At 44.1% G+C, this 13,890-nt stretch overlaps 1 protein-coding gene across 1 annotated transcript in view; it reads left to right on the forward strand.

Annotated features, from left to right (window-relative positions):
- The window catches only part of LOC137381615 (high affinity cGMP-specific 3',5'-cyclic phosphodiesterase 9A-like), a 64,718-nt gene that overhangs the window by 18,666 nt on the left and 32,162 nt on the right, over nt 1-13,890 (forward strand). Inside the window, exons 7-8 of the mRNA XM_068054322.1 lie at nt 2,498-2,579; nt 2,968-3,049. Coding sequence (XP_067910423.1) covers nt 2,498-2,579; nt 2,968-3,049 — 164 coding nt within the window. The remainder of the gene's footprint in view (nt 1-2,497; nt 2,580-2,967; nt 3,050-13,890) is intronic.

A 13,890-nucleotide genomic window follows, 5' to 3' on the forward strand; every position in this document is an offset into this window, starting at 1 on the left:
ATTATTGCATAGTCTAGGCTTGTATTTCTTTCAGGATAGAAGGTTAACAGGGTGGTCAAATTGCGCTGTGTAAGCTGCTGAAAGAATTTGATCGTGTAGGTGGAGAGAAACTACTTACTCTGGTGGGGGAGTCTAGAATAAGGAAGCATAACCTTAAAATTAGAGCTAGTTCATTCAGGGGTGAAGTTGCACACTTCATCATGCAAAGGTATTGGAAATCTGGAACTCTTCCCCCAAAAAGGTGTTGAGGATCGAAGTCTACTGAAAATTTCAAAAGATCGATAGATTTTTGTTAGGCAAGGATATTGAGGGTTATGGAACCAAGGCGTGTAAATGATGAGATACAGATCAGCCATGATCTAACTGAATGGTGAAACTTGAAGGGCTGAATGGCCTACTCCTGTTCCTTTGTTCCTATGATTATCATAGTTTTTGGCCAGTCTATAAATAGCAACAAGCCCACTGGACTGAGAGAAAGAAGGAACTAATAATGCCAGCAACTGCAACCAAAGCTGCTCTGTAAAAACTCCCTTTGACAATGGTAATAAATGGGAGAGTCATGAGAATACAGCCCCAGCATGGAGTTAAGAGCCCGCGGCTAAAGTCTTTATATACCAGTTAAATATAATTCAAATACAACTATTGCATTGAAATTAAAGGTTCAGATGACATATTTGACAGTGCAACCTGTCAATAGTGACCATCTGCTATTCTACCCAACAACACAGCCAGTTAGTGTGAAAAATACTTGGTGTATCACCTACAAATTACCTTTTGAATTTCATGGGCATCCTCTTCTGTAAGGGTTTTGGGATCTTGAGGTCGGACACGTCCTTCAGTGGGATGGTGCCTTTTAAATCCAAAACTGCCCAAATTTTCTAACTGGCTTGTGCACAGGCAGTAGTGAGATTTGAGATCCAATAACAAGAAAAGATAGAGCTAGATTGGGAATCTGAATTTGAGGTTGAAAAACAAAACACTTATGGTGTAATACCAGGTTATTCCAACAAATCTCACCTTCTGGGAAATCAGGCATAAGATCAACAGGTCACTCGGATTCATTTTCTCCTAAACCACTGGGACCATCAGAGAACATTAACATACCATCCTACTTTAATAGATCAACTGAGGTTACACTTACCGGCCGGAATTTTACACCCTTCAAACAAGTGGGCTGGTGGCGGTGGTGGGGGGGGGCAGAGGTGAGGGCGTAAAATAGAGCAGGAGTCTGGGGGGGGTCCTTCCTGACCCCGTCTGCCCCAATTGCAAATTTACACGGGGCGGGGCGGCAAGAAACAGCCTGCTCGCCCCAGGCCAATCAAGGCCCTTAAGTGGCCAATTAACTGCCACTTAAGGGCCTCCACCCTCCGCCTGCCACCACGGGTATTTTACGCTTGGCTGGCGGGCGACTGAGGTCTCAAAAAGCCCACCTGGTGATACCAGATGGCCGCCTTGTGGGCTTGCGGAGGGGGGCCTCCTGATTGGGCGCCCTGTGCCCCATGGAGGGCCGCCCCCGTAGTCCCAATCTCCCCCAGTGCACAACACTCTCCCTGCCACCCTAACCGTCCCCCTTGCCTTGCCAGGGCCCAAACGATTGTCCCCAGCATGGCCCTAGAAACTTACCTTCGTTCTGGGGCTGTCCTTCATCTTCTTCTGATAGCTGGGTATAGTCCCAGCAGTGGCCACCGCTCCCGGTGGCGCTGCTGGGACTAAGCTGTCGGCTTCCTGATTGGTGAAAAATTCCGGCCACCTCTTAGGCCATAGAAAGGGAAGGGGGAAGCTTAGTATGTAAACTGGACCCAATAATGTCGTTGGACTCCAACAAGAATTGAAAATTTTCTCAAAAATATACTTTATTCATAAAATTTGTAAAAATACATTACACAACACTTCAAACTTGATATTACATAAAGTGCAATACAGATCACCTTCTTTCAATACAGTACATCAGGTGCCTCACTACACTTTCCATTTCAGATTATATTTACAATGTCATGTACTGTACACATCAAGCATTCCCTGGAGCATACAGCCCAAGGTGTTTTACACTGTTTCCAGCCCCTCTGTATACTATGGCAGAAGGGTCTTACTCCGTGGCCTTTCCCCATTGAGCCTTTACAGCGGCTGCCCCAAGCTTTAGTGCGTCCCTCAGCAGTTAGTCCTGGACCTTGGAATGTGCCAGCCTGCAATACTAGGTTGTGGACAGCACTTTGCACTAGAAGACCAGCAAGTTTCAGGCAGACCAAAGTACATCTCACATTTCTTTCCCTCAAAAAATATACTCCAGTCATAAAAATTTGTAAAAAATACATGATAAAACAATTCAAATTGGGCATTTCATAAAATGCAATAAAATCAGTTTCTTTCAAAACAAAACATGATAGAAAAAATATAGTGCAATTCCGATCATCTTGGCTCTGACTATGGTTACAATATGATTTGCAAATCTTCTTGCTACACCTTTAATTTGTTATTGTTACTTTCCTTTTGTTTCCAGTGGAAGGTTTAAAGGTGGTGGAAATAGAGAAGTGTAAGAATGAGCTGAAGATACTTAAAGATGAATTGTCTTTCGGAAACAGGTGAGAGCCAAAGTACTCAATGGGTATTGTTACTCATCTAATGAGATGAGTAATTATGGTAAACAGCCAATGCCAGTAGTATTATCGAATGCAGCAATGGGCTGGAAATGAAATTAATTTGGAAAAACTCTATTTCTCTTCAAATAATGCCATGGAATCTTTCACATCCAACAGTGAGAGCTGACAGGGTCTTGGTTTAATGTCTTGCATGAAAGATGGCACCCTCCAACCATGTAGCACACCCTCAGTACTATACTGCCATGCCAGCCTAGATTATCTGCTCAAGTCTTGAGTGGGATTTGAACCTATAACATTCTGCCTCAGCGGAGAGAGTACAGATGCTGAGCCACAGGTGATACCTGATTTTAATGTTTTTTATTTCTGCCAGATCAAACACATCTTGCAAACACACTATCGTGGAGGAACCTATAAAGCTGACACCACAATGTGATGTTCCAAAATATCCCAAGGTAACTATCCAACTAAATTAAATCTAGTAGGATTTAGCCATGTGTTATAGGATAAGAGATAGTTAAAAATAATTAATACTCATTGATGACTATAATTACCAACTGTGGCTGGTCGGAGGGAAGAGGGAGTAGGGGAAAATGTACAGGTAGGTGCGAGAAGACCAAATCGAGTCATAGGAGAGAGAAGGTGACTAAGTGGAGTCAGGGCAGGGAAAGAGAGACTGATGAAGTTGAATTGGAATGTGGGCAAGTCAGGATGCTGTGTAGGGATGTGAAAATCATGCTCTTTTTTTGGTCAGCTTGATGTCTGACAGATATGAAACCTATCATTATGCTCAAATTGCACAGAAATCCCCATAAATAAAGTTTCTATGTACCTGATATGGAGTGCACATTCCCTCCATGTTAGGATGCCAGCACTCACCCCCTCCCCACTCCCACCCACTACTGAAGTCCTAAAAACATAGGCACAGGTTGGCAGTATTGAGGCTTAGGGATCTGCCAATCCTGCTGCAGCTTAACCAGCTAAAATCCGACAAATTACAATCACAGAGCAGTAGTAAACTTTCTGCTACCCACTGAGGAATTGCATTACCTGGAATTGAATGGGAAGACTCTCACTGTCCAGTGATGGGTCAACCCTCCCATCAATGAACTAGGCTGTTCAGTGATCAGCATGGATTGCTGTGGACCTTCCTAGTTCAGGTATTGTATTACCAAGTTACAAAAGAATTGAAGTACTTGAATGGTTAGACTGGGCACAGACACCTGAAGAACAAACTGAGGCTTTGTATAGATTTGCTGTGGCCAAGATTGCCATTTTGATACAGTAGGGGTTCCTGTGATAAGGCTATGGAGACTCCATTATGCAGGGGAAGAAGATGGCCCTTGCATACCGATAGCCATGCATCATTGATACCGTTGAGCTGACAATTCAATTATCCATTGTCATTGGTGGTTGTGAAGTTGAATAATGTTCCTGTGAATAGTTTTATTAAGAGTGCCAAGAAACTTATATGGATGATTTAGGACCTGTTTTCTTTAAAAAAAAAACTCTTGCATAGCTCTGCAAGATTGCTCTTAAACTTCACTTGTAAGATTAATCTGGCTCACTCAATTTATATGCTCCTCCTGTTGCCAAACACAAATCTGACACCTACTGCTATTCCACCCACATCAACCAAATGTCATTGTAAGATAACGTATGCTATAGAAGACTATTGAAACCAGCTCGGGTGCAAATTACAGCTCAGTCAGCCTCTTCGTTCATTGAAACCAGTGGCCAATCTAATGAGTAGACTTTGATCGGCGTAGAATGGCTGTACATTTTCTATGCACCATTCCCTAGCCAACAGGGAAGACAGACAGACCTTTGAGGCAGCTAGTTATGAGGATTTCAAGAGTGGATGTAACTTTGCCTCACTGATACCCCATTCCCCTCCTGTGGAGAAGCATCTGATCTGTACTTGCCACCTTGTTTGATAGTAAAGTTTAAGAAAGAAATTTGACACATGAGTAATTGTACTATGCCTGCAGGTGTATCTATTAGAGAGACATAGGGCTGAATTTTATGATGGCAGCTGAAGTCCTGCCACCAAGGCCAAAAGCGGGAGGCGAGCCCACTTCGGCCAGCGGTGGGATCCACAGAGGCACATTCCCAGCGATGGCCAATTAAGTGGCTGCCACCGGGGCTCCCATCCCTATTAAGGGTGGCGATCTACCCCCCAAGAGCTGCCAGTTCAATCAGAGGCCTGGCAGCTCAGCAGCCTCAGCAGCGCCAGTGCTAATGGTAGCCATTACTGGGGCTGTACCTGCAGGATGAGGGGGCATCGATGGCTGTGTGCCCTTGAATATAGATAAATGAGGACACCGGGGACAGGGCAGCCAGGAGAATGGGGTGGGAGGGGAGGTGTCACTAAGGGCAGGTGGGGTGCTGCCAGAGGGTCCCTCCATGGGCCATGGAGTGCCCAAAAAGGAGGGCCCCCCACCCCCCCAGATCCTGCTTTCCCACTGCTGGAAAAATGGCAAGGTGGTGGGAAAACATCGGGCACGCCCCCACGCCTTCCTGCGCTATTTTGCCAGTCTTCCTGCCTCTCAGCCCGTCACCAAGAGGCTGGTAAAATTCCGACCATAGTAATAAAGAAACTTAAGAGGCTGCAGGTTGTGGAGCTCTGATTTTATTTTTACAATCTACCTTTTTGTATTCACAATAAAATTGCTTCAAATCTGTTCCTTCTGCTTACATATTTAAGCAAAGCATAGTGGTTACCAAGTAGTTAGTAACTAGGATATAACAGTCCAGAACATTCATAAGAAATAGGAGCAGGAGTAGACCATTTGGCCTTTCGAGCCTGTTCCGCTATGCATTAAGATCATGGCTGATCTGATTGTGGCATTAACTCCACTTATCTGCCTGTCCCCCATAACCTTGGACTCTTGTAGATCAAAGACCTGTCTAACTCAGCCTTGAATATATTCAATGATCCAGCCTCCACTGCTCTCTGGGGAAGAGAATTCCAAAGATTAACGACCCTCAGAGAAGGAATTTCTCCTCATCTCCGTCTTAAAAGGGAGACCCATTATTTTGAAACTGTGCCTCCTAGATTTAGATTCTCCCACAGGGAAACATCCTCTCAGCATCTTACCCTGTCAAGCCCCCACAGAATCTTATGTTTCAATAAGATCACCTCTCATTCTTCTAAATCCAATAATTATAGGCCCAACCTACGAAACTTTTCCTTATAAGACAACCCCTTCATCCTAGGAATCTGCCTAGTGAAACTTCTCTGAACTGCTTCCAATGCAGGCATATCATTTCTTAAGGAGACCAAAACTGTACACAGTACTCTAGGTACAGTCTCACCAAAGCTCACATTTGTAGCAAGACTTTGCTATTTTTATACTCCTGCAATAAATGCCAACATTCTATTTGCCTTCCTAATTATTTGCTGTACTTGCATGCTAACCTTTTGTAATTCATGTACAAGGACACCTAGACCCCTCTGTACCACAGCATTCTGTAGCCTCTCTCCATTTAAATAATATTCTGCTTTTCTATTCTTCCTACCAAAGTGGACAACCTCATATTTTCCCATATTGTACTCCATCTGCCACATTCTTACCCACTCACTTAACATATTTATATCTCTTTGCAGACACTTTGTGGCCTCCTCACAACTTGCTTTCCTACCTATCTTTCTATCATTCATTAATTTGGCTACAACACACTTGGTTCCTTCATCCAAGTCATTAATATAGATCATAAACAGTTGAGGCTCCAGCACTGATCCCTGTGGTACTCCACTAGTTATAGTTTACCAATCTGAAAATGCCCCATTTATCCTGACTCTCTGTTAGCCAATCCACTATCCATGCTCATATATTACCCCCAACACCATGAGCTCTTATCTTTGTGTTGTCACCTTTTATGTGACTCCTTATCAAATGCCTTTTGGAAATCCAAATACACTACATCTACTGGTTCCCCTTTATCCACCTTGCTTGTTACATCCTCAAAGAACGCTAATAAATTTGTCAAACACAATTTCCCTTCATACAATCAGGCAGAGTCAACATGGTTTTATTATGATTTTTAAAAGCTCCTGCTACTGCTTCCTGAATAATGAATTCTAGCATTTTCCCAATGACAGATGTTGGGCTAACTGGCCTATAATTTCCTGCTTTCTGTCTCCCTCCTTTCTTGAATAGAGTTGATACATTTGCAGTTTTCCAATCCACTGGGACTTTTCCAGAATTTAAGGAATTGCAACCAATACATCCACTATCTCTGCAGCCACTTCTTTTAAGACCCTGGGATGCAAGCCATCAGGTCCAGGGGACATGTCAGCCTTTAGTTCCATTAGTTTATTAGTTTTCCTAATACTTTTTCTTTAATGATGGTGATTGTTTTAAGTTCCTCCCTCCTTTTTGCCTCTTGTTTTTTTTTACTATTCTTGGGATTTTTTTGTGTCTTCTACTGTGAAGGCAAATACAAAATATTTGTTCAAAGTCTCTGCCATTTCCTTGTTTCCCATTATTAATTCCCCAGTCTTATCCTCTAAGGGAGCCATGCTTACTTTAGCTACTCTCTTCCTTTTTATATATATTTTATAGGAGCTTTTACTGTCTGTTTTTATATTTCTTGCTAGTTTACTCTCATACTCTAATTTCTCCTTCCTATCATTTTTTGAGTCATCCTCTGCTGGTTTCTAAAATTTTCCCAATCGTCTGGCCTACCACTAATCTTTGCAGCATTGTACGCCTTTTCTTTCAATTTGATACCATCCTTAACTTCCTTAGTTAGTCACAGATGGTGCATCCTACTCATAGTCTTTCTTTCTCAACGGAATATATCTTTGTTGAGAGTTATGAAATATCTCCTTAAATGTCTGAAACTGCAACTCTACTGTCTTACCTTTAAACTTATTTTTTCACTCCACTTTAGCCAATCTGTCTTCAAACCCTTTTACTTACCTTTATTTAACTAATTTCAGACCCAAATTTCTCACCCACAAACTAAATGTTATGATCTCTCTTGCCTAGAGGTTCCTTTACTATGAGGTCATTTATTATAGCAACTACTGGCATGAAAACAGTTTTACATACTGGAGACTCAGCCCATCGCTCGGACATTTACACATTACAATTAACACATCACAGCAAGATAGGGGAAGAAATTAATATGAAGTGGTACATTGTTCATCCTACAGCCCATGAAAACTGTACTACCCACAAAGTGAATGTGTGGCTCACTGTTGCCTGTCCATGGATTCAATGTTCCTCATTTTTAATTTAATTTTTAAATACAGCCTGCTAAAAAAATTATTATTGAGCAAAATAATAAAGAAACAAATTCTAATTGCACACAGCTTAATTAAAGAGTAGAATTACAGCAGCGCACATTTTATGTGGTTTAGATTGAGTAGATGTTTATTTACAGATCTGAAGAGTTCTTACTGAGATTGCTGTGTTAGGACCATACTGAACATCAAACGTTGATGCAGTATCATTCTGAATTTAAAAACAGCTTTTAATTGAAATCTGTATCAGTGTTTACTACATTGTCCACTGTGATTCATGGAGTATGTATTATGTATATGTATTGAGGCCAATGCCCCCTCCCCATTTTGTTTTACCTCACAACTTAGAAACAGAAAAAGGCCCAAATAAGACAGTCCTGTTTTGACCTTAATCTCACCTATATACTTTCTCAAATGTCTCAATTATCCTTTTTCCAGAAACACCTTACTGTCTCTTGAACGTATTACTATCCACTTTAATGGTCTACTCTGGTAAATTATTACACAAATCTATGACCTTTTTGGTGAAATAGTTGTACCTCAATAACCTCTATCCTTGAGTCCCTTGATATATGAATCCTTTGCCAGTATGCTTCACTTTGAAGTTTCAAGATTCTGAAGGGGGTTGATGATTAAAGTCTTCTGGTTTCCAAGCACACTTTAACCTTACAAAAGCAAAATGATGCGGAGGCTGGAAATCTGAAATAAAAACAGAAAATGCTGGAAACGCTCAGCAGGTCTGGCAGCATCTATGGAGAGAGAAGCAGAGTTAACGTTTCAGGTCTCTGACCTTTCATCAGCACATGTTAACCTTTCCTAATAAACTGGAATCACCTTTGCTGCTCACTTCTGTATCCTCTCAAAAGCAAATCCTTGCTGTCAGTTGACCAGATTTGGATGCAGTGCACCAAATGGGAATCTGACTGCAAGGGCGATATCAGCTGGGGCCCTTGCTCCCATTTGGTATTAAGGAATCTCTACTGGATGTATATGGATGGAGTTGTGATGCCCTCTATAGTCAAATAACCTGTTGAATCTCAATATTTAGGCTCACGGAGGAGTCACTTCAGGAAGATTGCTGGCACCCAGGGAAAGCAGGGCCAAGCATATGCCAGGAGGGAAGGGGAGAAACCAGGGTGAAAAGGATGTAGATAGTTTTATAAAGGAAGGAAAACAACTGAGCTCCTGGTTTAATTTCTCTGAATGTCAGTGTTCATTTAGTTTGAAGGATCCTACCGCTTGGCACTAGTTGTTCTCCCACAGACCAGCACATAAAAAATCTGATGAACTCAAAGGTCGATGTTATTGCGTATTCATTTAATATTCTTTGTCAAGTTCAGCTGCTGGATGCTGATAAACAGATGTGTGCACTTTCAGAGCTTTGAGAGACTTGCAAGGTTTACAAAACAAAAGCTCATATACCTATTTCCTACACTTCAGTTAGATCAATCCCTCCTTTGCGCTTCTTTCTCGTCCATACTTGTGGCAAGAGAACAATATAGAGTTTAAATATATGCTTTTACAGCATTGCTTGTGGGCCAGGAAGAGCAGAAGTGTTTCGTCATGCCCCTAAAGCTTATTCCCTTCCCTGGGATCGAAACCCCCCCACCATCAGACCACTCCTCTCATATAAAGAACCTCCATCCCCATGGTTGGGAATTGGACTCCCCCTGTGGTCGGGGATCAGAACCACCTCCCACTCTTCCTTCCTGGGGCTGTGGCTGCAGCTGCGGCCTGCACCCTGCTCGATTGGAAGCTAAGCCTGTCAATCAGGCTGACCTCTGGACAGGGATCCTGCTGTAGGGTGCTTCTAGTGTCTGCATTTACATAGGAGGATGTGGGGTCTAACTTTTCAAATATTTTGGGGTTGGCTGACTGGACAGTTTCCATTTGGGATTTCTCCTGGAATTCCTTTAACCTGTCCTCTTGGTCCCTTTTATCCCCATTCTTTTCTAACCTTTTGCCAGCCTTGTGCCTGCCTGTCCCCTTTTGTTCTCAGCAGGGGTCTCATACAGTTCACCAGCCCTTTGCTGGAGGGTCCTCCAAACACCTATATAGGACTTCGGGGTGCAGATTTCACTCTAGATTAGAGTTTCCACTCAACCTGGCACATGTGGCAACTCCTACTGTACTCCACCACATCCTTGTGGAGTTTTGACTGGTGAACTACCGTTCACTCCTTGCTCTCAGGTCTGTGAGGAGAACTCCATTTCCTCATCGGTACCTCATTCTTTAAATAGTAACAATCAGGGACTCCCTCTGCTTCAATTTCAGACTGGGCAGCCTGTGCTAACTCTTAATACTGGGTCGGCTCGCTGAGCCTCAGCTAGGGAAGATTCATTTAATTAATTCCCTGCATCTTCGAACTTTCCAAAGAAAGTCTCAGACAGACAGACCTCATGGCCATCTGCCTGCAATGCCAATTTAGTCTCTTCTGGGGGAGCTGGTTTGATCATGGCCTGATTCATTATACCCTCAGGGAAACTTCAGGGGACCGTCTCCTGCTACTGCCCTGTCTCTCTGACCTCCTGCGGTGTCTCTTTCTCTACTGGGGAAGCTACCACCTTCGTCCCTGCCAGATCATTACCTGGGAGCAGGTGAACCCCATCCACAGGCAAACTAGGGACAATCCCTATGGTCACCGGTCCCGAAACTAGGTTGCACTGCAAATGCACCCGGTGTAAAGGTACAGGCGTACAGTGCCCTTCAATACCATTCACCACCATTCTGGTGTTTACTGCACTCTCTGGAGGAAAGGTCAAGCCTTTTCCCAGTAAAAGGGATCTAGTGGCCCCTGTGTCCCTGAGAATTACTATGGGCTTGCTTGCCCCACTTAAGGGGTTATTCTCCCTTCAGACACAAACCCCTGATAACCCCTGATGCAACTGAGAGAGTAGACAGGACCTTGGTTCAACATCTCATTAGAAAGACAGTAACTTCAATGCTCCAATACTGGAGCACTCCCTCAGTACTACACTAAAGTGGTTAGATTATGTGCTCAAGTCACTGGAGCAGGATCTGTGAAATACAAACAAAAAGCCCTTAAATTATATTACTTGTTAGCTGCCTTCATGCCAATGTTGGAAAGCTGGCATTTGTAACCTGCCTTTTCAGCAGCTGGCAGTGAGATGAATTTAAAGCTACTGGATTTTATTAGTCAATGATCCCTTTCTTACTGAGTCCCACTGCTCTATCTCTGGCAACTTGCAAGAATTTATAAAACTGATATATTGAGAACTGGAAAAAATCTGCACCATTTTGTTTGTCATCTATTGGTGACATAATGGGTGAGATTTAACTCATTTAAAACCCATCCACATACAGAATTAAAATCGGGCCCATGTTTCAATTACATTGCATATGTGTAGTGGCCAATTTGTCATGACTGCACTGTGCACGCAATATTCCCCATGAAATGTACTATCCCCCATGAAAGGCAAAATTCCCCAGTGGAACACACAATCCCTCATGGAATGCATTGCCATCAGTTCGGAAGGATACCAGCAATGTAACTACAGTGTAAATTTAGGAAATTCTCTCTCTCACCTGCATGCACCATCTTTTCTCTCTACCTCTGTCTGAGTCACAGTGAATGAGGAACTCATATCATTGGCTAAACTGGGAGGGTTCAAAAGGCAGACCCCAAACTAGACTTTCATGGTGCATGTGAAAGTGGTGAGTCCGTTTCAAAGACCTGGAGCAGAATTTTACTGGTCCCATGGAGGCAGGAGTAGGGGCTGGTAAAATGGCATGGGCCAGCTCCCCGACGTCTTACAGCCATCGACCAATTTTACCAGATATGAGCGGCAGGATCAGTCAGTGGACGGACATATTGGCTGCAGGCAGGTAATTAAGGTCATGAAACACCCAATTGTCAGGTATATTCCTACCTTTTTCTGATTTTGCCAAAGGTGCAAGGGGAATGGAGGCTGAGAGCCTCGCCTGCCCAAACCTGGAGAGATCTCAGCAGCAGTTGAGTTGTGGAGGGAACTGGCTGCCATACTGTGAAGCTGTCTGCAAGCTGTGTATTGAAGAAGTGATGCTATCAGGTTGGGAGGCACTGCTGAGGGTGGGGCCAAAGTTAGGTACTGTTAATGGAAAGATGTCTCTCAGGTCCACAGCAGCCACTGGAAGCAGGACAAGGTCCTTGAGAGGCTCATTGCAGTGGCAGCATCATCCGGCTATGCTTTCAGAGTTTGACTCTTCCAATGAGGAGGAGAGTGACACAACGATGGGGATGCAGCTGCATGAAGCATCTGTGCAGCGGCCAGAGTAGCTCCAGGAGCCTGAGGAAGCCATTGGAATTTGATGAGGAGGGCACATGAGGACAAGAGGGCAGCCTTGTGGTTGCAGAAGGTGCTACCCAGCTCAAAGGGTGTACCATCAGAGGCTAAGCTTGTTCGAATTATCCGAGTGCCAATGTCTACGAAGACTGCGCCTCTTCAGGGACATGGTGGCGGTGCTACACTATATGTTGGAGCTGGAGTTGATGCCATTGGGAAGTGGAGGACATCCAATGCCTGCTGCCCTCAGACGTTGACTCAATTATCCCGCCTGTGGTTCGTTCCACGGATCGCCTGGAGATCTATGTGGCATCTCTCAGTCAGCGGCCCATTGCTGCATAAAGGAGGCCACAGATGCAATGTACCATCAGACTGGCCAACATAACAAATTCGCAACCGATTTCCCCAGGTGCAGGGTGTCATTGATTGTATTTATGTGGCCAACAAGGCTCCCTCAGAGCAGACAGACACCTTTGTTAATAGGAAAGGCTTCCAATCCCTCTATGTTCAAATCGTCTGCGACCACTGTAAGCAGATCATGCAGGTGTGCACAAGGTTTCCGGGAAACCATGATTCCTACATCCTTAGACAGTCCCAAATGCCTCAGCTCTTCAGACCACCTGAACAGTTTAATAAAAGCAAAATACTGCGGATGCTGGAAATCTGAAATAAAAACAAGAAATGCTGGAAATACTCAGCAGGTCTGGCAGCATCTATGGAGAGAGAGAAACAGAGTTAATGTTTCAGGTCAGTGATCCTTCATCAGAACATCCACAGATGCTGCCAGACCCTGCTGAGTATTTCCAGCATTTCTTGTTTTTATTACACCTGAACACCTTCATAGCCTGATCCTGGAGGACAAGGGTTATCCACTGAAGTCATGGCTTCTGATCCCTGTACGCAACTCCAATACACAGGCAGAGGACACATACAACCACTGCCATATGATGACGAGAGCCACCATCGAGCAGGCCATTGGTCTTTTGAAGATGAGGTTTAGATGCCTCGATAGATCTGGGGGCACCCTGCAATACGCATCCTCAAGGGTATCCTGCATCATTGTCGTCTGCATATTGCACAGCCTGGTGCTCCAGAGGGGTGTAGCACTGGAGCCGGAGGAAGACACTAAGTGGGCTGCATCCTCGGGAGAAGGAGGATGAGCATGAGGTGTCTCAATAGGTGCCAGCCGATGAAGTTGATGCTGCGGGCCCCAGTTCACAGGACAGTGACATGTGTGGTAGGGAGATTCGCAACTTTTTAATCAGCAAAAACTTCACATCAGGACAAGTGCAAGGGGCCACCGAGCCAAGGCCCTTAGCATCTCTCTGTCCTTGTCAGCACTATATGCAAGTCCTTCTGTCAACACAAGCACTCATGAGGCCCTCACTTTAACAGATCATCCACCTATTTGATTTCACATCTGGTCACTGTCAACTGTTGCATAAATATAAAAACATGAGGTTTTTTTTATTCATTCATGGGATGAAGGCATCGCTGGCTAAGCCCACTTATAACCCATCCCTAATTGCCCATGAGAAGGTGGTGGTGAGTTGCCTTCTTGAACTGCTGCAGTCCATGTGGGTTAGGTACACCCACAGTGCTGTTAGGAAGGGAGTTCCAGGATTTTGACCCAGTGACAGTGAAGGAAAGGCGATATAGTTCCAAGTCAGGACAGTGTGTGGCTTGGTGGGGAACTTGCAGGTGGTGGTGTTCCCATGCATTTGCTGTCCTTGTTCTTCTAGGTGATAGAGATCACAGG

This window comes from Heterodontus francisci, chromosome 22, assembly GCF_036365525.1.
Source record: "Heterodontus francisci isolate sHetFra1 chromosome 22, sHetFra1.hap1, whole genome shotgun sequence".
In the NCBI taxonomy this organism is placed as follows: domain Eukaryota; kingdom Metazoa; phylum Chordata; class Chondrichthyes; order Heterodontiformes; family Heterodontidae; genus Heterodontus; species Heterodontus francisci.